General features: G+C 46.5%; 1 protein-coding gene across 1 annotated transcript in view; it reads right to left on the bottom strand.

Annotated features, from left to right (window-relative positions):
* LRGUK (leucine rich repeats and guanylate kinase domain containing) overlaps window positions 1–22,724 on the bottom strand; it is a 137,554-nt gene that overhangs the window by 112,602 nt on the left and 2,228 nt on the right. Inside the window, exons 2-5 of the mRNA XM_042782543.1 lie at window positions 13,530–13,637; window positions 10,710–10,791; window positions 6,375–6,475; window positions 1,729–1,810 (exon numbers count right to left, since the gene is read on the bottom strand). Of these exons, the coding sequence (XP_042638477.1) occupies window positions 1,729–1,810; window positions 6,375–6,475; window positions 10,710–10,791; window positions 13,530–13,637 (373 nt within the window). The remainder of the gene's footprint in view (window positions 1–1,728; window positions 1,811–6,374; window positions 6,476–10,709; window positions 10,792–13,529; window positions 13,638–22,724) is intronic.

Raw genomic sequence — 22,724 nt, forward strand, 5'->3', positions numbered from 1 at the left:
TATGCACAGGGAGACAGCTCAGGGGGCAGGAATGAATGGAGGGATGGACACAGGGAAGAGGTAACTATTGGGAAGAAGTGGGAGGGGAACTGTTGCACTGTTGTAAATTGTAGTCAATGTCATGAGACAAAGTGTATGTGAACTATTGTATGGAAAGTGAATTTGCTCCGTAAACTTTCACCCAATAAAATAAATAAATAAATAGATAACTTTCTGTTTGTTAAAGCCATCCGTCTGTGGTTATTTCTGTTATAGCAACACTAGAGAACTAAGACAACGGGAGCCAAGCATAAAATGAAGGCTCTGTGAGCAGATGCTGCTAACAGGTACCACTTCTAGTGTTGTCATCGATACACAGGTCTAACAGGCCACACTCAGGTGAACAGGCTCCTTCAAGAGCATCTTCTGATGTCCATGACTGGCTCCTGCTCACACAGTCTGAAGGGAATGGTTGTATACCCTAAGCTTGTCACCACGTATGAATAAAGTTCTGTTCTACAAAATACGTCTACAAGAAAGTGTGTCTCTGCTCCCCTACCTCTCAGCCTGTTACAAAGGCTGTGTCCTAGTCGTGGCCACACCCCTGGAATGAGGTGCCTGGGGGCCATCAATTCACTCCCACTCTGCCTCACAAATCCTCAAGTGGGTAGAAAGGTACTTACAGAGAAGAGAAGGGCTGCTAACTTGCCACCCAGAGAACCTGGGTCTCTGGTGTAAAGAAGACTCGAGCTCATTAAACTCACAAATCCTGAATTAACCCCTCAGGCTCTACAAGGCTCTCTCTGACTAGAGAGGTGTCCCTGGCGCTACCACAAACCATACATTTGTTATTGTTGTTGATTTGTACTGTAGGCATACAGTAAATACACCAGAGAAGCTTCCACCACCCATCTGTCAGTCTGTCCTACTACCGTGGCTTGGCTGTGGCCATGATGCTGGAGGCTAAGCCACCAGTATTTCAAACACAACACAGTCACCCATGGGGGACAGGTTTCAGCAGAGCTTCCAGACTAAGGCAGACTAGGAAGAAAGAAAATGAGCCAACCAAGCTGCCATCGATCGCAGCAGAATATTGTCCCCTGCAGTGCTGGGCGTCATCAGGAAAAGCCAATCGACAGAAGAGGAGGACATCATGTTTGGTAAAATGGAGGCCAGTGTGACCAAGGGGAAGCGGCCACAACGATGGACTCCAGCATAGCCATGAGGGTGAAAATGGTGCAGGACAGGCCACATTTCGCTGTTGTACACGGGGTCAGTATGGGGTGAGCAGACTAGACAACAGGGCAACATGGCATTTAGAGAGAGATGAGTGCAAATCGTTTTGTAAAACAAATAACTGCTAGATTTCCAATGACAGAATCTGGATTGTCACACGGTGAATTCATATAACACAGGGCATAGCTTTAAGTAAATTTGAAGAAAGGAGTTAAAACCAATTAAAATGCAATTTCTTATTTGATTGTCGAGTTAATGATAAACGTCCACTGATGGGGAGAGTGACCATCCCCTCTGCTGTTCAGGTGGGAGATGCTCCTGGCCCTCTCTGACTCGCAGCTTTACCTCTTGGTACAAAAATCCCCCTCCTCATTTTGGGGTGCCCGTTCTTAATCACTGAACGAGTAGCACATCACCCATAACTTGCTTCTCTGGGTCCATTCCATGCCATCAGTGCACGTTCCTTAATGGCTCCACTCAGCAACCCCCCCCCCCGACTCATGCAAAGGATACTGTCCAGAATCAGCTTCGTGAGAGCCTGGTAAGCAGACAGATCACACATCTCGGGAATTTGGTTGTAGGAAAAATCCACCCTCTGGAGAGAAACAGAATAGTATGCCACCCTTAAATGTCTGTTCATCTTTGTGCATCTTCACCACAACAAGGCGTCACGCGAGGAGTCTACTTCATTACTGAAGATACACTAAGTTCAACCATTCATCCCTCCCCAATTATTTTCTAGCGGGACCTTCATAGGTCCACTTTGAAATCACTAAGAAGGAGCCTGTCTCCTGTGGCTGTACCCACATCACCACCCTCACGGTACATCCCCATAGCTGGTATTTCAATGCCTGTGGTCCCTTGGTCCCTTTGCAGCATTTTTCAACCTTGTTGATTTTCCTCCAGGACTTACCTCAGTGGCCCCCTGCCCGCCCATATTTCCCCCCATTGCTCTCAGGGCCAGCAAATGGCATCCACTGGGACTCTTCTGTCCCTTTTCTTATCCATTTCTACTCTGACTTCACTACATTCCACCCTGCCACCCTAAATGCCAGAATTATCTTGTGGATTTCTCCCACGGGCCTTATCAACATTAGGGCCTTTCTCAAAACTGACTGCTGCACAGAAGCTTTTCTGCAATGTCAGTTCTCCCCAGTCGAAAACACGAGCCCCACTAAGAGCACAGCGATACAAAGTTAAATGACTTCACGTAATCACTCACCTACTAGCAAAAGACAGACAAAAATTATGCTTGTGGGAGAAGGAAAGAAAAATCCAAGTTTTGGCAAACATCTACACTGGTAAACTGGGCACAAGAAAATCATTTTCTGGGTAACTATCAAGCAATTAATTATATGATACACCAAAACCAAACCAAACCCACTGACACAGAGCTGATTCCAACTCATAGCAACTCCCATAGGGTTTCTGAGACTGTAAATCTTTACAGAAGCAAACTGCCTCATCTTTTTCCTGTGGAGCAGCTGGTGGGTTCGAACTACTGACCTTTCAGTTAGCAGCTGAATGCCTCACCACAGTGCCACCAGAGCTCCTTGCAATTATATAACAAGCACCATGCAAATCTTATCTTCTCCTATACTTCACAGCAGTGATTCTACCCTGCAAAACTTGATACAACTATTGTAGCGATGTCTTAAATACTAAATACTTTAAATATTAAAATCTTGGAATGCTAAATACTTTCAATTCCAACATAAAATCCAGAAATAACTTAAACAGCAAGGGCAGGAAAACGGTTAAGGCAACCACAACATAGCAAGAGACTACACAGTCCTTGAAGATAGAAGCGTGTGAACCATGTTGATACACAGAAATCTGCAAAAAAGAAAGAGTGTTAAGTAAAAAATAACCAGAACTCCACATTTTCTACATCTACAAACTGCAGATGAGTAAAAGGCAGCCTGGGACAGAAATCTGAAGCGAGCCTAGCATGATACAAAAGCAGTTCAGTGTTTACTTTGTTGTCCCATACAGTAAATGCCTAGGAGCAGAGGCGTAGTGCCTGGGGTGAGGTGATGAACTCTCTCATCCCCTCCTTTCCTTCCTTGGCTGCAGCACCCGTCTGCCCATGATGTCTAACTACCTCAGTCAGGGCCAACGTGGATTAACCAGTGAGAGCAGTAGGCACCGGCTTCATGGTGCCTTCTTACTAATCGTATTCATTATTATAATGTCCAAGTTGTGGTGCAATTATTCACAACAGACTAGTAAGTAAGCACAATGAAGCCGGTGCCTACCTTGCTGAAGGAGCTCCAGTGGTGCAATGGTTAAAGCACTCAGCTGCTAACCAGAAAAAAGCTCAGTGGTTTGCACCCACCAGCCACTCTGCAGGAGAAAGAAGAAGCAGTCGGGTTCTGTAAAGATGACAGCCTTGGAGACCCTGTGGGGCAGTTCCACTCTGCCCTCTAGGGGCACTATGAGTCACAATCAACTCCACAGCAGCGGATTTGGGTTTGGTTTTGGGTACCTTGCTTATTGGGTAATCCATCGGAACAGGGCCCAGCCAATTCTGTGTCCCCATGTACCTATGGCTTCAGCTTCAGTGAGATACCTCCAAGGGGTTGATCTTGCATGACTCTGCTCTCTGACCCCATTGACTCAGGTCAGCGTTCACTTCACATATTAAGGGTGAAAGCATTCTAAGAACTAGAGAAAGAGCACTAAGGGAAACTGCGCTCTCTCAGACGGCACCAGGATCATACACACGGAATGAAAATGAGGCAGAGCTCCTTGAGAGGGTGGGACATAGCACCTGGACATGACTCACTAGAAAGATGGGGCTTTGAGGTCACAGACAAGGGTTCAGTTCCAGCTCTGCTAACTACCAGCACAGGTTAAGTGGGTTACTTCACCTTCCCGTGCCTCAATGTTCTCATCTGTGAAAAGGGGCCATTGTGGGGCGTCACAGCTTATTGGGAGTATTAACTGAGGCAGTGAATGAAAACACCGCGAGGTGGCCATTGTTCCCTGCCCCTGCTCACAAGGCATTTACATGGAGCTGAGAACCCGACCAGGGGCAGCCTGGCACTTTGCAACCACTTCCCTCAAGCCGCTGATATGTTTGCTCTTCATTCTCCCAGAGCTCAGAACTTTAAAGAGGGGCATAGGGTTTGTATTCCTTTAGGTCTGTAGGGCCATATAAGTTGGGATCTCCTTGATGGCAATGCGTTTCTGGTTTTGTGGGGCTTTGGGAGGAGGGGGAGGCAGGGCCGTGAGTGGGACAAACTCCAAGAAGTTTTGCCCAGAGTGGGGCTCCGGCTGTGACCTCAACTGATCTCACAGGGCGTGGAGCAAGGGGAAGGAGCCCGGCGGCCCAATGGTTAAATGTTTGGCTGCAACTAAAAGTGCCAGAGACACTGTGGGAGAAAAGACCTGGGGGTATACTCCCATGAAGGGTACAGCCTGGGAAATCCTGTGGGGCAGTTCTACTCTGCCCTGTGAGGTTGCTATGGGTCGGAATCGACCGAAAAGCACCCAACAAGGACAAGGGCATGGGCACTGGAACAGCCGCGGGGAGGCAGAGCAGCTGCCCCAGCCCAGCTCCTCGTAAGTTCAGGACCACGCGGTCCCACGTCACATGCAGACCAGCACACAAAAACCTCACCGTGACAGGAGGTAAATTTCAAGGGGGAAGCACACCACTGACAACCCGGGCAGTGTCAGACAGCAGAAGAAAACGAAACAGGCACCCTGCTGGCAGCAGGGGAGGGGTCGGAGCCTTGATTCAGATAGACTCTGGTGTGTGTGCGAGACCCCGCCTAACACTGTGGATGCAAGTTAACTTGGTTTAGGAATAAAACCAATAAGGAACAGTGATGGCCAGAGCTTCCTTGTTAAATACTTGAGTCCAAGGGAAAAACACTAATCACGTAGTCTGCTAACGGTTCACAGGAGAACTATCTGGGGATCTGTCAAAAATGCCAAAGCCTGGACCTGCAGCGACCCGACCCTAGAGAACAGAGTGGAACTGCCCACAGGGTCTCCAAGGCTGTCAGTCTTTACAGAAGCAAGGTCCAAACCACACCCACTGCCAATGAGTCAATTCTGACTCATAGTGCCCCTAGAGGACAGAGTGGAACTGCCCCAGAAGGTTTCCAAGGCTGTCATCTTTACAGGAGCGGACTGCCCCATCCTTCTCCCATGGAGCAGCTGGTGGGTTCAAACCACTGACCTCTTGGTTAGTAGCAGCTGAGTACTTCAGCCACTGTGCCACCAGGGCTCTTTTTCAGGACGTAGCTCAGGCCAATTGAACCAGAATCTCTCGGGGAGAAGCAGGGAGGACCCAGGCAGCCATGCTTTTTGAAACTCCTCAGGGGGTTCCAGTGTGGAGAAACAGCCACTCTATCCCATGGGCTCTTGCACCCACGGCAATGGCATGACCTGGTGGCCTGCAAGGATCTCATCTCAGGCCCCACCCAGACCTACCGAATCCCAGTATCGTTTCACACAAGCCACAGGGCCCTGCTGCCCAGGAAGGCAGGAGGCAGCCTACTCCGTGGTGCAGTGAGCAGCTTGGTCAACCCCAGTCCTAGTTTCAGTCTGCTCAGAAAGGCAAGACCAGACGTGGGGAGGCAGGCATGAAGACCTGAGATCACATTTTCTCCTAAAAAAAGAGTAAAGTTTGGCTAACTAAGGAGGGCCTACTGTGAGCCCACAAGAGATTGGTATAGATTTTCCAGATCAGAAATCTGATTTGAAATGGTTCTACTCTAGTTAAAACATATGGAGGTCTGGTGACACAGTGGTTAAAGCATCCAGCCACTAGCCAAAAGGTCGGCAGCTCGAACCCACTGTGAGATGAGGCAGTCTGCTTCCACAAAGATGTACAGCCTGGGAAACCCCATGAGGCTATTCCACCATGTCCTGTAGGGTGGCTATGAGTCAGAAGAGCTGCTTGGCAGTGGGTTGAGGGTGAGCATGGAAGGACTGGTTCTTGGCTTAGAATACCAGGTCTTAGAAAACCTTCCTAAAAATCTTATTCGCTGACACACCACCCACTTCTCCAACATAAATGATCACAAGTCCATAAGTCACGCCAGATGCCCCCACCATCTCCATCTCATTCTTTGGGAATTCTCCATCAAGTGCTTCTTCCTGGCAAAAACTTAACATAAGCATGCGTGTGGTGAGAAAGCTACCTTGAGATTTTGGGGTGGCTTGAAGTGGAAGAACGTAGTCAGTTTATTCTGAGAAGCGTTCAGCTCTACCAGATACGGCATGTAACTCACACAAGACAAATCTGGGGGCAGAGAAGAGACAGGGAGGGCGGTGAGTCACGAGGATGCAAGGAGACGAAGTCATTACAAACAGCATGGATGGTGTCAGAGCGTCACTTAATCATGCCGGATGCGAGCATATTCCATTACTCCAGATGACTGAAATGAGTAAGAACCGGAGTGTGTGAAACACACACACACACACACACACACACACACGAAATATGGAAAACTCGCCAGGAGCCAAAAGCTGCACCTTCTTCTAAAGCCTTCCCCACCACTTTCCTACTGTGTCCTCCAGGTTGTCCAAGCACCGTATGGCAGAGGGCACCTCGGCGTCCCAACTCACTGCCCCCCAAGCTGCTGCTCACATCAAACGCTTCAAAAAGTGCCAGCCTCGGAGGAAAGGATGCGAGACTAAAGCCCTAGATAATCCTTCTGATAATGAGCTCCTAAGTAGCAGAATTAGGCTTCTCAGGAAGGCTGCAAATATCACCATTAGGGAGCTCTCTTTGTTGTGAGTTAAATTTTGTTTTAATTTGACTTAATCCTAAATCTCATTAATTATTTGAAGTGATTTAAATTGCTATTATTTTGCTTTGAGTCTGGATTGGTTCAAAACTACCTCTGAGTTTTGCATTTTATCCTGAGAAAATATCCTGAACCTTGAATACTAAGAGAAGGGCTATTGAGCTGATTAAGGCTGTTCGTAATGAAATTACATAATGAACGTAACAGTTGTGAAACATTACTCAGCCTCTGTCGGACCCTGGACAGCAGGCGTAGGTCTGGACACGGGCAGCAGCATAAATTATAAGGATCAGTAAGGGTTGGTTACGTGACCAGGGTTACAGCTGGCTATACCAGTAACTCACTTCCCCCTGCACATGGTACTAATCTCCCTCTGTCTTCTTGCCCTAGAGGAGAGAACCAACCACTACTGTCCCTCAGAAGATGGTTCCCATGGAAGAATGGAGCCTCCACTCTCTCACCAGGTGGCCAGGCATGGCTTGACCAGGGGAAGAAAGGAAGGCTGAACTTGGCCCACGGTGGGGTGGGGGGTGCAAGCATTGTGAACCTACATCCTTCCCGCAAGGGTCACTGAAGCCAGAACCCCCTCGCCCCCCAGTTCCTACTTCATTGTCCTGGACTAAACTATACCCTCTGCCTGATGCATGACGGCCCATGTGTGTCAGGGTGGAAGTCGGCTCCACAGGGTCCCTGCTGGCTGATGATCTGGAAGCAGGTTGCCAGGCCTGCCTTCCAAGGCACCTGTTTTCAGCTAGTAGTCAAGGGCTTTACCATTTTTACCTTCTGGGGCTCCTACACCCTTTAAAAAAAAAATATTCCAAACTCAGTGCTGTAGAGCCAATTCTGACTCATAGAAACCCCCCACTGGGTTTGCAAGGCTGTAAATCCTGTAGATGGCCCCATCTCCCTCCCCTGGCACAGCTGGTGGGTTTGAACCTCTGACCGTCTGCTTAGCAGCCCCCAGAGCTCTTTATGCCCTTTTTCAGTAGATGTCAATACAGCTGTCAAAACTTCTGGGAGGAGCCATACATTGAGTCATTAATATGTTGGTGTTAATGAGTGCCTGGGAGAAGGCTGCCTGAAAGGAAAGAAAGAAAAAGAAAAAGAAAATCCCACTGCCACAGAGTTGATTATGACTCATGGCAACCCTACAGGACAGAAGAGAACCGGTCCCACAGGATTTCGGCAAATCTCTAGGGAAGCAACTGCCTCATCTTTCACAGAGTTGCTGGTGGGTTCAAATTGCCGACATTTTGGTTAATAGCTCAATGCTTTAACCACCACGCCACCAGAGCTCCTCCATGAAAGGAAAGCTAAGGAGAAACTGAAATTGCTCTACTGACTTCATCCATCTGTGGACTCAGCTCAGCAGGAGCTGGCCTTTCCGTGGGCAGACAAGTACTATTCCACGGAGCTCTGTCTTGTAGGAACTAGTGCTTAGAGACAAAGAGATGAGGAGTGCGTTTCACGCGCTGTACATAGCCTTCGCTTTTGAATCATTGTGACAGCAAGAAAACCCATGCGCCACAATGCTGGGCTTCCAACGTAGCTGACCCCGGCGTTCCTAGCCAGTGTAGTGACCGCTGTGTCCACCAGATGGCAGCAGTTCCTCATGTCTGCAGCCAAAAAAAAAAAAAAACGCACTGGCATAGACTGGAATCCAACTCATAGGGACCCCTCCTTGGGTTTCCCAAAAGGTATCACTGCGGAAGTAGATTGCCAACCTTCCTTCCAAGGCGTTGCTGGTGGGTTTGGGGCAGTTGCTCTCAAAAGGAAACAGTCCCCTCACTGGAAACTTAACACAAAATGCGAGTTCTCAGAACCCCAGCCCCGACCTACTGACTCACGAGGCTACGAGGGTGGGACCCAGCCATCTGTGTTTTCACAGGCCCTCCAGGTGATTCTGACACAAGTCTGGTTCACATCAGAACACAGGCCACCATCCAAGAAGAGCACAGAGTACCTTACACACAGTGGCCTCCCAAACCCTGGAGGAACTAATGAAATGGGCCAACAGGCCATTTAAGAAGACTGGCGACTTCCTGCCAATTCTCCTTCCTCAGTTTTCTGGGACCACCAGCCGCCAGTTACCATGCACGGACTCTGATTCACAGCGACTCCAATGTGTCCAAATAGAACTGTGCCGGGTGGGGTTTTCAAAGGCTGGTTTTTCAGCTGCTGATCACCAGGCCTTTCTTCCAAGACACCTCTGGGGTGGACTCAAACCGGCTACCTTTTGGTCAGCAGCTGAGCGAGCCTGCACCTCCCAGGGGCTCCCGGGACTACGCATTGCTTTCAGCACTCAGCAGCTCCTGAGCCAGTCCATGAAACACCCTGTGCAAGGGGGAAGGGGAGAGAGACTTCCTACAGGTGACACCAGAAAAGAGAAGGACGAGACTACAGATGGACCGAGATCACCCACGGGCTGAAAACCCATGAAGCTGACTGACCGGCTCATAACACTGTTCTCTGTACCTGTGCACACGTTTACAAATTTCGGTAACAAAGTTTTATACAAGTAGAGAGAAAAAGAAAAGACTTTCAAAATTGGCAGTAGCATTTGAGGAATTAAAACATGCGAGAATATTTCCTTGTCACTGAAAAGAGCAGATGTTAATTACCGGAGCCAGGGGATAGAAAATAAAACAGAAAAGACCCCAACCAATAACATTTGTCAGTAAAAAAAGACAAGTGAACAACACAAAGAGAAAGACTACAGGTGAAGAAAGCAGGTCAGAAGTAATGGTTTGCTTCCTTTCCCAGAGGGCTAAAGAAAAAATTAGATGTGGTTAACTTCAAATAAGACCAGAAAATCAGGAGCAAAATCAAGCTTTCAGGAAAATGTGACAATTGTTGGACTATTGTCACTCAGTGAGAGCAGCTGTTGTAACAAACATACAAACTACAAATGGTAACAAAAGAACGGAAAGAATTAATGAGAGAGCGAGAGAGACAAAAAGCGAGAAAGAGAGAGAGACAAAAAGTGAGAGAGGGAGGGAGGGAGGGAGGGAGCACCAAGAAGGGGAGGCTCCTCCAGGAATCCCTGGTGCTCCCCAAGAACAGACGCAGCAGCTAGCCAGGACGAAGACGCACAAACAAACCCAAAACAACAACCACATCACTACAGGGGAAAGAAGGACTCTTTCATCTGCAGTAAATAAGTGATTTAAAAAATAAATAGTTGCCAGCCAGTGAATTGCAACTGACGAAGACCCGGTGAGAGCAGAGTAGAACCACACAGCCATCGGGTTTCCATGGCCGCAACCTTCAGAACCAATCACCAGGCCTTCCTCCCAAGGCACCTCTGGGTGGGTTTGAACAGCCAACCCTTCAGTTCGTGACCCAGCACTCAGCCACTCACACCACCCTGGGACTCCTTAAATAGTAATAGAAGTAAGGGAAACAGAAGGGAGTCATCAAACCGTCAGGAAGTACTGAAAAAACAACAGTCCATCTCTACAAAGGAGGAAAAAACTATTCCATCCGATGCTGTTAAGTATCACTGAGCACATCGTGTGATACTGCACACCTGCAAACGTGTGCCTGTCTCGTTACTCCTCAGTCATGGCCACCTTCTTCATGAAAAGCAGAGGAGTCGTATGTAAACTGACACACGTTATCACTGACATCAAGTTTTGCACATTACAACTCTGTTACATGCTGCAAAGTTTACGTCTTGAAGAAATTCTGTGATCCATCCATTGACTAGAAGCAACAATTACATACCTTCGATTTTATTTACGGAAAGGTCCAACTTCTGTAGGTGAACATATCCATGGAGAATGCTAACGTCAATTAAATCACAACCCTGAGAACACAAAAGGAGAGACTTTAGTCCGGCTTTAACAGGTTTCCCTCAACCCTCCTGCAACATCCAGAGATGAGCAGTTGGCAGAAAGAAGGCAGAATTTCACTGAAAGTACAGTAGACGCGCTAAGACACACTCTGAAGTCTACTACTAATAGGAACTCAAACCAGACCACAAACTCCAGCAAAAAGGCATTCGTCTGAAGAAATCATTGCTTAGAAAACAGGCGTGTTAACAAAAACCAAAGCAAATGGAGACACAGATTAAAGCCACGCTCATGAGGACTTCGAGGCAGAGCTGTGTGTGTGTGTGTGTGTGTGTGTGTGTGTGTGTGTGTCTGGATAGAAACATAGAGATATAGCATAGCAATATTGCTTTATCTAGTACAAGAAAAGGAAAAACAAATGGCTGGAATGTCAATGACGTTGTCGAGAGCGCCCGTGTAATCATGAGACCATTAATAACAGGACCACAGTGTTCATTTCCACGGCGTTCCTTCTCAAAGCTCTTTCACAACAATCTCATTTCATCAAACAACCCTGTGGGATCCACTATACTTTCAAGAGCTACTCAGCCTTTCCTTCTGTCAACTGTTCAGCAATTTAGAGATGAGGAATATGAGGAACAGAGAGGTACGGAAATGGCCTAAAATCACACAAGTTACCAATCAAGGAGCTCCAATTCAGAATCCACGTCTCCTGAGTCATTGTCCAAAGTCCTTTCCATGAAATCCTGCATCTTGTCCCCTTCAAGAGGGGCTGGAGGGGAATGTGGTCCCGTGAAGCAAAGGCTCATTCTACTGCCTACGCTGCAACACCAGAGTCGGAAAAGGCCAACCCACAGTGAGGCGTCACAACCAGATCCCAAGATAATAAATGCAACAACAGTGGCGGTGGTGGCGGTGACAGTTGCATCCAGTCAATTCCAGCTCATGGTGACCCTATGTGCACAGAGTAGCGCTACTCCAAAGGGTTTTCAAAGCATTCTTGAAAGCAGAATGCCAGGCCTGTCTTCCAAGGCACTCCCGGTGGTGTTTGAACCACCAACCTTTTGGTTGGTAGTTGAACGCTTAACCATGATAAGAATGTTTAATAAAGGCCCCTAGAACAGTCATAAACAGACACTAGGGACAAGGTGTGCCTGGCATGATAATGCAATACAGTGAGTCAGGAGATCTGTATTTCACCCTTAGGGGACTTACAGGTTGGGTAGGACAGAGGCTATGTACACAAATGAAAAGAGAAAGTAAAAACATAAATGTGTAACATAAGACATAAGGAGAATAAAACACCTCCAAAAAGGTAAGCCTGAGAGCAGGTGCTCAGCTGACCGGCCGCCAAGGCAGAGGAACGCCCCGCGTAGTATCTCAGATGGAGGGGCGTCAGTGGCGAGATCAACTGAGCTTGGCCCTTCCAGCTGAAACACGATTTAAAGGATTGCTTTTTCTGTAGGTCAACTGAAGGCATGGCACTGTGTGTTCCTAAGTGGAATACTGACTGAGGGACTGTGTGGGGTGTGCCGGCTGCTGGATTTTATGCCACCCCAATGCCTACCCAGTGCAGTGCACACGGGAAGCTCCCTGCATGGCACAGCTCACCGAGCTGAGTCATCCATAAATGCTACAAGGTGGAAATAGTGAAAGACGAGAGAGCCTTCTGACATGGTCCTCAGAGGACAAGCCTGGAACCAGTGTGGGTGAAAAGAGCTTAGGAATTCCTGGGGAGTTTGCTAATTCAGACCCAAGTCAGAACAGCCTGGCAGGGATTTTTACTCCATGGGTGGAAAAAATGGCTAAATGCTTGACGACCAGCTGAAAGGCCGGTAGTTCAGACCCCACTGGAAGTGGCTCTGAAGACAGGCCTGGCATTTGGGTCTGAAAGGTCATGGCCTTGGGAACCCCCCAGAGCAGTTCTGCTCTGCACACTCAGGACACCATGAGCCAGAATCGACTGGACCACAACTCACGGTAATGGCCAAGTTATGGAGCAGAGCGACATCGTGAGTGCTTTTCACCTACATGTCTGCGTGTACCCTGTGCATCTCTGAGTCACACTTAACTCTTTACACTAAAAGGGAACACAGAGAGGTCAACTATTCTCCTAGGACCACAGAGAAGTACAATGAGGGAAGTGGGTCAGGTGAGGACAGAGCACACTGCCCTTACAGCTTCTCTTAGGATCAAAGTTGGAGGCCTGACTCGGTCTTGCTCTCTGATGAGTATTGGAATCTTGAAAACTGGTGAATAGCATTTGATTATTTTTTATGACTAAGAGGAATCGTTTGGAAAATGCGAGGTAGCTCCCAGGCACTAATTTCTCGATCTACTTATGGGGGAAAAAAATCAATACCAAGATACTTTGTTCCTTTGTTTTCAGGTGTAACTTTTAGTCCTTCTTGCTCTGATTAGAGACAAAATTCTGAAATTTTTACAGAGTCACATTCAACCTTCTGAAAAGAAAGAATTGATTACTATAATATAGACTACGTAAGATGAAAGAGGAAGAGTATGAAAGGAAGCAAAACCAAGGAATTAAAAGCAAGGAATCTGGGGCCAATCACTGGATTGTCCAGAATTCTTTGAAGTTCACCATTTTACATAAATAACTCTTATCACCCGTTTCAGTCAAATGCAGAGCTGAGATTGGGGGCATCACAGAAGCTATGAGCACCAAAGAAAATGGATATGGTCCAGCGGTATCAGGATGTTGGCAGCCCCGTGGCCATTCTGTCACACTCACTGACAAGCTTAGATTGAGGTAGACCTGCTCAGTCCCACAGCCGGAGCGCCCCAATTTGTACAGTGCCTCAGCCACCACCTCCTCTCTCAGGACCCCATCAAATTCCTCCTGCAAAAAAAAAAAAAAAAAAAGGAGAAAAGGAGGGGAACAAGCAAAGTGGGATTAAAAGAACCATGGAAAGGAAATAAAAAAAAAAAAATGGAGAAAGAAAGGAATTCCATTAGAGAAGAAGGAAGTCACCCAGTCCAATCCAACACTTCTTCAGAATATCACACACCCAGTAGCTGAACCTTTCTGGCAACTAACACCAACAAAACTTACTGGCCCCAATGACAATTCTACCTTGAGGACACATATGTACTATGCATAATGAAATAGATATCTACATGTTTTTACTGACATTGAATTTCGAGGTAGTCACCTGCATTGGGTACTCAAAGTCAAGTGAACACAGTGGAAGGAGAATCAATGGGATTGGTGGTAATTGCCACCCATTGGTTACTGCTGCTTCATTCTAGGCACAGAAGCACTCAAGAGATGGACTCATTTAATCCCACAACCTTCAGGTAAGGACCATTATCCTCATGTTACAGATGGAAAAAACTATGGCTTAGTGAGGTTAACTTGCTTGGAACCACATAGCCTGATGTGTAACAGCCGGAGCATCAGTCTGAATCTGACACCACGGCAGCTCTCCTAACTCGACTGCCTGCCCACACCTCAAAAGATGATTACATCAAATTAAGGCAAATGCAGAAATTATTAAACAATACCACTAATATCACACGCAAGTAAAATTTTGCTGAAAATAATTAAAAAATAGTTGCAGCAGTACATCACTAGGGAACTTCCGAAACCCAAGCCAGATCCAGAAGAGGACACAGATCAAGGGACATCATTGCTGATGTCAGATGGATCCTGGCTGACAGCAGAAAATATTAGAAAGATGTTTACCTGTGTTTTATTGACTATACAAAGGCATTCTACTGTGTGGATCATAATATATTATGGATAACATTATGGAAAATGGGAATTCCAGAACACTTAATTGTGTTCATGGGAAACCTGAATATAGACCAAGAGGCAGTCATTCAAACAAAACAAGAGACAGTGCTTGGTTTAAAATCAGGAAAGGTATGTATGTGTCAGAGTTGTATCCTTTTACCATATGTATTCAATCTGTATGTTAAGCAAATAATCTGAGAAGCTAGACTAGATGAAGAAGAATGTGGCATCAGGATTATCAGGATTAACAGCCTGCAATATGCAGATGACACAACCCTGCTTGCTGAAAATGAAGAAGAGCTGAAGCACTTACTGATGAAGGTCAAAGACTACTGCCTTCAGTATGGATTACACCTCAGGATAAAGAAAACAAAAATCCTCACAACTAAATCAATAAGCAACATCACGATAAACGGAGAACAGATTGAAATTGTCAAGGATTCCACTTTACTTGGATCCACAATCAACCCCATGGAAGCAGCAGTCAGGAAATCAGACATCATATTGCATTGCACAAAACCTCTGCAAAAGACCTTTATAAAGTGCTGAAGAGCAAAGATGTCACTCTGAAAACTAAGGTGAGCCTGACCCAAGCCGTGGTATTTTCAATTGCCTCATCTGGTAGTGTAGTGCCTAAGGCACTTGACTGCTAACCCGAAGGCCAGAGGTTCAAACCCATCAGCCACTCCTTGGAAGGAAGGTTGGGCAATCTACTTCCATAGGGATACCACCTCGGAAACCCAAGGAGGGGTCGCTATGAGTTGGGTCCGACTCAAGGGCACATAACAACAACAATATCTGCATACGAGAGCTGGACAATGAATTAGGAAGACCAAAGAAGAATTGATACATTTGAATTGTGGTGCTGGAAAAGAATATTGAAAATACCATGGACTGCCAGAAGAACCAACAAATCTTCCCTGGAAGAAGTGCAGCCGGAATGCTCCTTGGAAGCAACAATGGCCAGACTTCGTCTCATCTACTTTAGTCCTGTTATCAGAAGGGACCATTCCCTGGAGAAGGATGTCATGCTTGGTAAAGTAGAGGGTCAGCAAAAAAGGGGAAGACCTTCAATGAGATGGATTGACACTGTGGATGCGATGATGGGCTCAAGCATGGTAATGATTATGAGGATGGCAGAGGATGGGTGGTGTTTGTGCTGTTGTACGTGGGGTCACTATGAGTCGGAGCTGACTCAGTGGTACCTAACAACACAATTCTGGTATTCTAAGTGGCAAAAACAGATCCTCAGTTCCCTTCCTTTTGGCTAATTTGATTGAATTCATGTAATTTATAAGATTTGTTAAAAGGGTGATCATTGTTTCTGTAAGAGAATGGCCCTATGTCTATAGGGGTCCATGGCAGTCCATTGACCAGTGGACATGCCCTTTCCCCAAGAATGACAGATAGAAGACATGACATGTGTGTTCATGCTACATCTGTGCTGCCTCCAACTCCCAAGTGACCACCACATTAACAGTGACATCAACATGAGGATTCAGAATGGAGCCACTCCATCAGTCACTACAGAATAACCAAACATGACTCACACATGGACTACGATGGTGAAAAAACCATTCTGCAGGTCTTTGTATTAATTCAGGAACTAACAGTGCTGCTCTGGCTCTTGGTGCTAAGGGCTTAAGCATGTACAGCTGTGCTACTGTTGGGGTGTTCTTTCCACAGAAACGGGCACTAACCCAGGGCTGCAACACTGCTTAGAGGAAGCACTTGGGCTGTGGAGCTGGGCAGGCCTGATCTGAGTCCCAGCTCTGTCATTTTGGTTGTGTGGCTTTTGGGGAGTAAATTTCCTCTGAACCCTGGAATGTTATTACCTCTTTCAGGGATCTGGGGGAGGTGGAAGACAATAATGTATGGAAAGCTCTTAGCACAGGGCCTGGAACATGCACAGGGAGTATCCGCCATAAATGACAGTGTGACCACTACTTAAAGTCAGAAATCCCACAATTCAGTGTGCTGTCATCCATTCCAATCAACCTGTCTCATTCACAAAATGGGAGAACGATACGTGTTATTCTAAAAGGAGTTACAGTTCCTCACACAAAGCCTAGGAGGAAACAGAGTGGAGGAGTGTTACCTTCTCTCCAGAACCTTCCCACCTGGACCTCTGAAGTTCACCTCCTGTTCTATCAATGAGCCAAAGATGGACTGTGTCTTGGCCTCGGGTTGTATTTCTTCATAGCAAACTAAGGCCTGTTAGTCCAAAAAAGCCTGCTAGCATTAAGCTCAAATTCTATGTATCCAATTAAAAAAAACCTCTATCTATCTATATCTATCTATGGCCCAAATAAGCAGAATTTCTTGCCAGCTAGAGCCTCCCTGCTTTACATACCCCACAACACTGCTCCCAACATCTGCTAGTCTTAGGTGAATGGTTACAGGGTCCCAAGAGGCTAGTGCCCTTGGAGCTCTGAACTGACTTCCCACCTTGCTGCAGAAGGACATCACCATGGCCCAGGCCGGCTCCCACTCCTCTCTGCTCCTCTCTGGTGGCTCCCCGCGGCACTTGCCCCTTGGAGACCACCTGCTATGGGGGACCACTACCTGAATTCCACTGTCAACGCCCCAATGAACAGCTTATTGTACAACATTGCTAGCTTGTGGTCATGTCTTTTCCTTTGATCAACCCCAAACTCCCTCAAACTCACTACGCCTCCTGCTTTCTACCTGGAAACGTAAAGACGTTGCATTGTTACTTATAGTGGGTGGGTGCCTGTTCTTTCACATAGTCATGGCTAAGGAGATGGCCCTAAGGTCAGCATGTTCCCAGATCCCCAAGGCCAAACTCCCCACAGCAAACACATCACACCCTTCTAGAGGGTCCAGCCACATGCCCTTTGTCCTTCGGGTCTCTGGTCATCGTCAAGCCTCCACAAGTCTGCCTTTATCTTGGTGTCTTCAGAATCTGAATGGGTCACCATTCAACTCCCTCACTCCTAGTGCTTGCAAATACACACACCTCTACTTCCTCAACTCCAGACACCTTAAACTTATGCCCACCCAACTTTAGCTGCCCACTGTCTTGGCCACACCCTAGACCTAGTCATCACACTAAACTGTACCAAGAAAGCTCAGACCCCAGGAATCTACTCTCTGATCTCACAACTCCTGTCCTTCAGGCTTGCCAGCTCTTACTGAACTTGTCTTTTGGCCACATCAGAATTCCACTGAGTCACAGAGGAAGAGGGACAGTCAGGAACAGGAGGAGGAAATGGAATATGTGGCTAATTGCTTCCATGAACAACTGTGTCCCTCACCATGAGACCATAATTGGATGGTACCCAGCTACCATTCCTGAATTTTTGATCAAATATTCTATAAAAGAATCCTGATCAAAAAGGAGAAAAATGCAGACTAGGATTTCAAATGCTCATGGAATCCAGATTTTCTGGAGCCATAGAGGCTATATTAACCACCAAAATTATTACCCTAAGAAATCTTTTAAATGTTAAACTTTCAACTAAAAATATTTGCTGAAGTCTTCTTTAAACCAAACAAGAATATAGCTTCATTAATAACAAATGTCTGCCTTGAGTACTGTGCTCTTTGACAGAACTGTCTATAAAACTCCAAACACACACAACGCCATGGAGTCGATCCCGACTCATAGCAACCCGTCCTTGGGGTTCTGAGGCAGTACTTCTACAGAAGTAGATTGCCCAACCTTCCTTCAGAGGAGTGGCTGGTGGGTTTGAACCACCAGCCTTCTGGTTAGCAGTCAAATGCCATAGGCAATGTGCCACCAGGGCTTCCCAACGGCAACATGACAAGTTAGATAAGAAGCTTAAGTGGGCAGTGAGTTTATATCAAAGGGAGTGGAGCAATGTGGAAAAGGAGGTGGGAATGGTTGCACACCTTGAAGGAGGTCATCAATGTGCCTGAATTGTACATGCAGACATTGTTGAATTGGTGTATGTTCTGCTGTGTATATCTTCTTTCTTTCTTAACAAACAGCAGTTTATTCTCTTACAGTTCAGGAGGCTAGAAGTACGAGTTCAAAGTGTGCCAGGCTCTAGGGGCTGAGTGAAAGCCCCTTGGCCTTGGGCTTCAGCTCTGCCTCTTGCTCCCAGCCTACTGAAGCTAGAGACTTTTCTTCACTCCAGCAGCTGCTGGCTGCTGAGGCTGACAAACCCAAGGTTGATAAGTGAAAAGGCACAGTCCCGATGTTATCAAACCACATGGCAAGCCATTGATTCAAATCCATTGAAAGTCCAAAGATTGGCAGAGCATGACAGGCTGCTGAATGAAGACTTGGCTACATGCAGGGTTCAAGCATGCCAAAACCTGGAGACCTTCTTCAAAGTTGCTTCTTACATGCTGGAAGCAGACCACATCCCTAAAGCAGCTACTCAGCTGCTCCAATTCTGCTGTGTGTATTTTCAACAAAAATAAAATAAATTATTTTAAAAAGCAATATCCAGTTGGTTCCTCCTTTCCTTTCTCACAGTCTACTTCCATCCTACCAGGTATCCTGTAAGCAATTTCAATTTCCCTTGTCCCCTGATTGAAACTACCCCACACATGGCCAAACCAGAATCAACTGTATAGTCCGACTGCCTGGAGGCAACGTCAGCAGTGTGTGCAGGCTCAGTGGAGGAAAGTAGGAGTGAGACATAGTGCCTATCCAGACATTGAGAGTTCAGTCTGGGTGGCAGACAAGTACCCGAGCAATTTCACAAGTTTGGTAAATATTACTACAGAGATACTGACTGTAGGTAGGGCATCTATTATACGTCAGCTCTGGGTTCAAGCGGAAGTTTGGCAAAGGCTTCCTGAGAAGAGAACAAGTAAAGCCAAGACCCAAAGCTGTAAGTTAGTCTGGCAAAGAGGGAAATGGGACAAGGGCAGAGAAGAAGGTCAAGAAGGGTGATGCAGGGTCAAAGGTCAATGTGGACAAAATCCAGAAGGCCAAGGAGAGTGTGCCCCGATGGGGGAACTACAGAGTTCAAAATGGCTGAACCATAAGGAGGGAAGGGAGGAAACAGTGTCCAGTACATGGTACGTACTCAAACATGGATTGAATGAATGAACGAACCTATTCCTATCCCTGGGCTGCTGAGTGGGCATCCTGGGGCCACTTAAGGTCAACTTCCAGCTGGGCCCCAGTGCTATGAAAGAGGCCTTCTTAATTGCCCTCCTTGCCTAGTCCAGATTCTTCCTCACGCTCCTCAGGCTGTCCCATGCTCACTCAGTGTGGACACCCTGAGGTGTCCCTGTCAGAGGGGCAAAACAGAAACTAGGGGAGCCTACTCTTCTCTACTTCCTGCACCTGCCCTCTGGCCTCTCACTCAGGTCTGAGGAACGCCGCCCCTTCTCCACCCTCAGGGGCCTGTTCCCTTCTGTTTCCTCAGGGTCTTGGCTGAGCATCAGTTCTGATCTCTTTTGCCTGAGTTTGCAACCAGGCACTCTCCTCTGGCGTCTTCTCCAGGCTCGCAAGCATTTGAGTCTCTTCTAGCCTAAAAACTTTCTCTTCCATTCTGCACATTCCTTTAGCTATTGCTAGTTTCCCTTCATAACCTAGCTTTTCCACAGTTACTGTTTTCCTTTTCCATCCCTCAGTGCCCCTTCCTCATTGCTAACTGTTCACTTCATTCACTTCAGTAAATCTTCTGCCTCCACCACAGCATGAGACGACGCAGACTGAGGTCTCCAATGACTCTCCAACAGCCAAAGCTAATGAGCACTTCTCGTGAGCCCAGGTTCAGCAGGGATTGGGAGGCTGGCACAGGACCGGGCAGTGTTTTGTTCTGTTGTACACAGGGTCACCATGAGGCAGAGCCGACTCCACAGCACCTAACGCAACAACAATGAGCACTTCTTAGGAACCCTCCCCATGTTCTTCAGGCTCCTCCTTCCTTGGCTCCCGACGTCAGAGCTCTTCTGTTCTTCTCCTGCTTCTCTTAATACTCTTTCCCAGGAGCCTGCCCTGAGTCGTCTTCATCTGCCTGCCACTTCAAAATCTGCATCTTAGTTTCTATTCTTGACACTCTTGTCTTCTCTCTTCCTCCTGGTTGGTCTCCCAGCCTCCAAAGCTGACAATTCCTAGGTCTCCTCGTCTAAGCCCCTCCTCTGATGTCCAGATGCTCTGTATAGCCAAGTCCTTACTGCACAGCTCTGTCTGCCCATTTCCTATTATAGTGAATGGTCTTCACATCCCCCAAGACCATGCAATGGACTTAGTAGTCATCCTAGACTTCTAATATTCAACTAGGAACTGTCCTGCCTTAAATATTCTAATGTATTTTTTATCCCTAACTTCCTTCCCATTCCCACTGCCACTGCCTGATTCTGACTAATCTCTCCCTCTCAGACATTGCTAGAGTCTCCTCACTGGTCTGTCTCCAGCCTTACTATCCTCTAATCACATCCCACACATCACCAATTCCCCATTGCTTAGGGATTCAAGTTCACAGTCTGTACAACAACAGAGAGCTCTCCACAATCCAGCCCCAAGCTTGACTTCTGCTCTCACCTATAACTCATCAGTAGGAAAAGCAGCTGTTTACCTGCCCACGTGCCACTCCACCCTCCACCCAGAAGAAGGGAGTCCACTCCTCTGTAAAGTCTTCCACCATCCCTGTGACCCTGCTGTCACTTGTACCCATCTCTGTCTAATCCTTCAGATGCCCAATTGCACTGACTTGCACACACGTATCTCACCTTGGAGCGGGGACTATGCATGTCCTCAATCATGCTAGCATCTTCTTTCATCATTATTATCGCTATCATTTATGACATCTGTACTTTCTGAGAGCCTGCTGTGTATCCGACACAATACATACTACTTTAACATGGAGTCAGCTTCTCATGAAAGTTGATGCTCACAGCTCTCCCCTGTGTAGGCAGTATTGCTCACATTAAGTTGCTGGCCAAGAGTGATCTTGACACAACAGCCTTTGGACCCAGACACTTCTGCACTGTGTACTAGAGAGTCCTTCCCAAGGAGCAAGTACTCCAGGAATGTTTGTTCAATGAACGCTAAATTAATGAAACTACATAACAGTGCTCTAGTTAGTGGATAAACCAAAAACCAAACCCAGTGCTAGTGAGATGGTCTGAATCAGAGCAACCCTATCCATGTGTAAATTCTCATTCTTTTTATTAGTAACAGTACAGAATGCTATGCTAAGTACTTTAGATCTAGCATCTCATTTAATTCTCACAACTCCCCTATGAGATCGTCTTACTGTAATTCCCATATTACAGACGAGGCTCTGAGAGGCTTTGTGACTTACTCAAGACCTCACAACCAATAAGAGGGTAACCCAAGCCTCCAACACAAATCTGATTCCATAGTTGATGCTCTTCACAGCTGGTCTGCACTGCCTCCCTCCATTCCTAAAGGCTTCTGAGACTTGAGGCTGAGTGCATTATAGCATCACTAAGCATTGTTCCCATAGCATGACAAGTCTTAACCCACAGAATATACGGAAAATCAATGATTGAACATGAGAGGGCAAATGTTTCCTTTTAAAACTTCTTTTTTTAGTTTATTCAGCATGCCCAGAAGTAAGATTGGACAATCTACTTGTGTAGAGATACCGCCTTTGAAACCCAAGGAGGGGTCACTATGAGATGTGGCAGTCTGCTCCCATAAAGATTTTAAACCAGAAAACTAAACCCACTGCCATGGAGTTGATTCAGACTCATAGGAACCCTACAAGGCAGAAAGGAACTGCCCCACTCGATGGCAGTGATTTTTTTTTGTTTGGTTTTGTTTTTGGTATTACATGTATGTATCGCTATTAAAAAAAAAATAGTCAAAGTAGAACGTGAGAAAAAAATAAATACTAATATTTAGAACTTCAACTGAAGAACTCAAGATGTTTTCCTACATGCATCCTACCCACCATAAAGAAATATATAACTGGTTCAAATTAACCCCTTCTATGGTTTGCTAATGGCATACTGAAGACAGATTAACAACGGTACTAATGAACCCCACAGATGAGGAGCATGCGTTAATTAGAATAATAAAGTAAACTGGTGAACATTTGTGAATTCCTCTGGGTTGGAAGCTAGTGGAAACCACACAAACATCTCGAAGTTGCAAAAACACTGCTACAGTTTTGTAATCATCACTATTAGAGGTAGCAAAGTTAATCAACAAAAGACAGACAAAACAGATAATAATTTCTATAGTCAACCTTAAGCAAAACCATGCAGAAG

The sequence above is a fragment of the Orycteropus afer genome, unplaced genomic scaffold (assembly GCF_000298275.1).
Source record: "Orycteropus afer afer isolate SDZICR_OR568_19922 unplaced genomic scaffold, OryAfe1.0 scaffold00365, whole genome shotgun sequence".
Lineage (NCBI taxonomy): Eukaryota > Metazoa > Chordata > Mammalia > Tubulidentata > Orycteropodidae > Orycteropus > Orycteropus afer.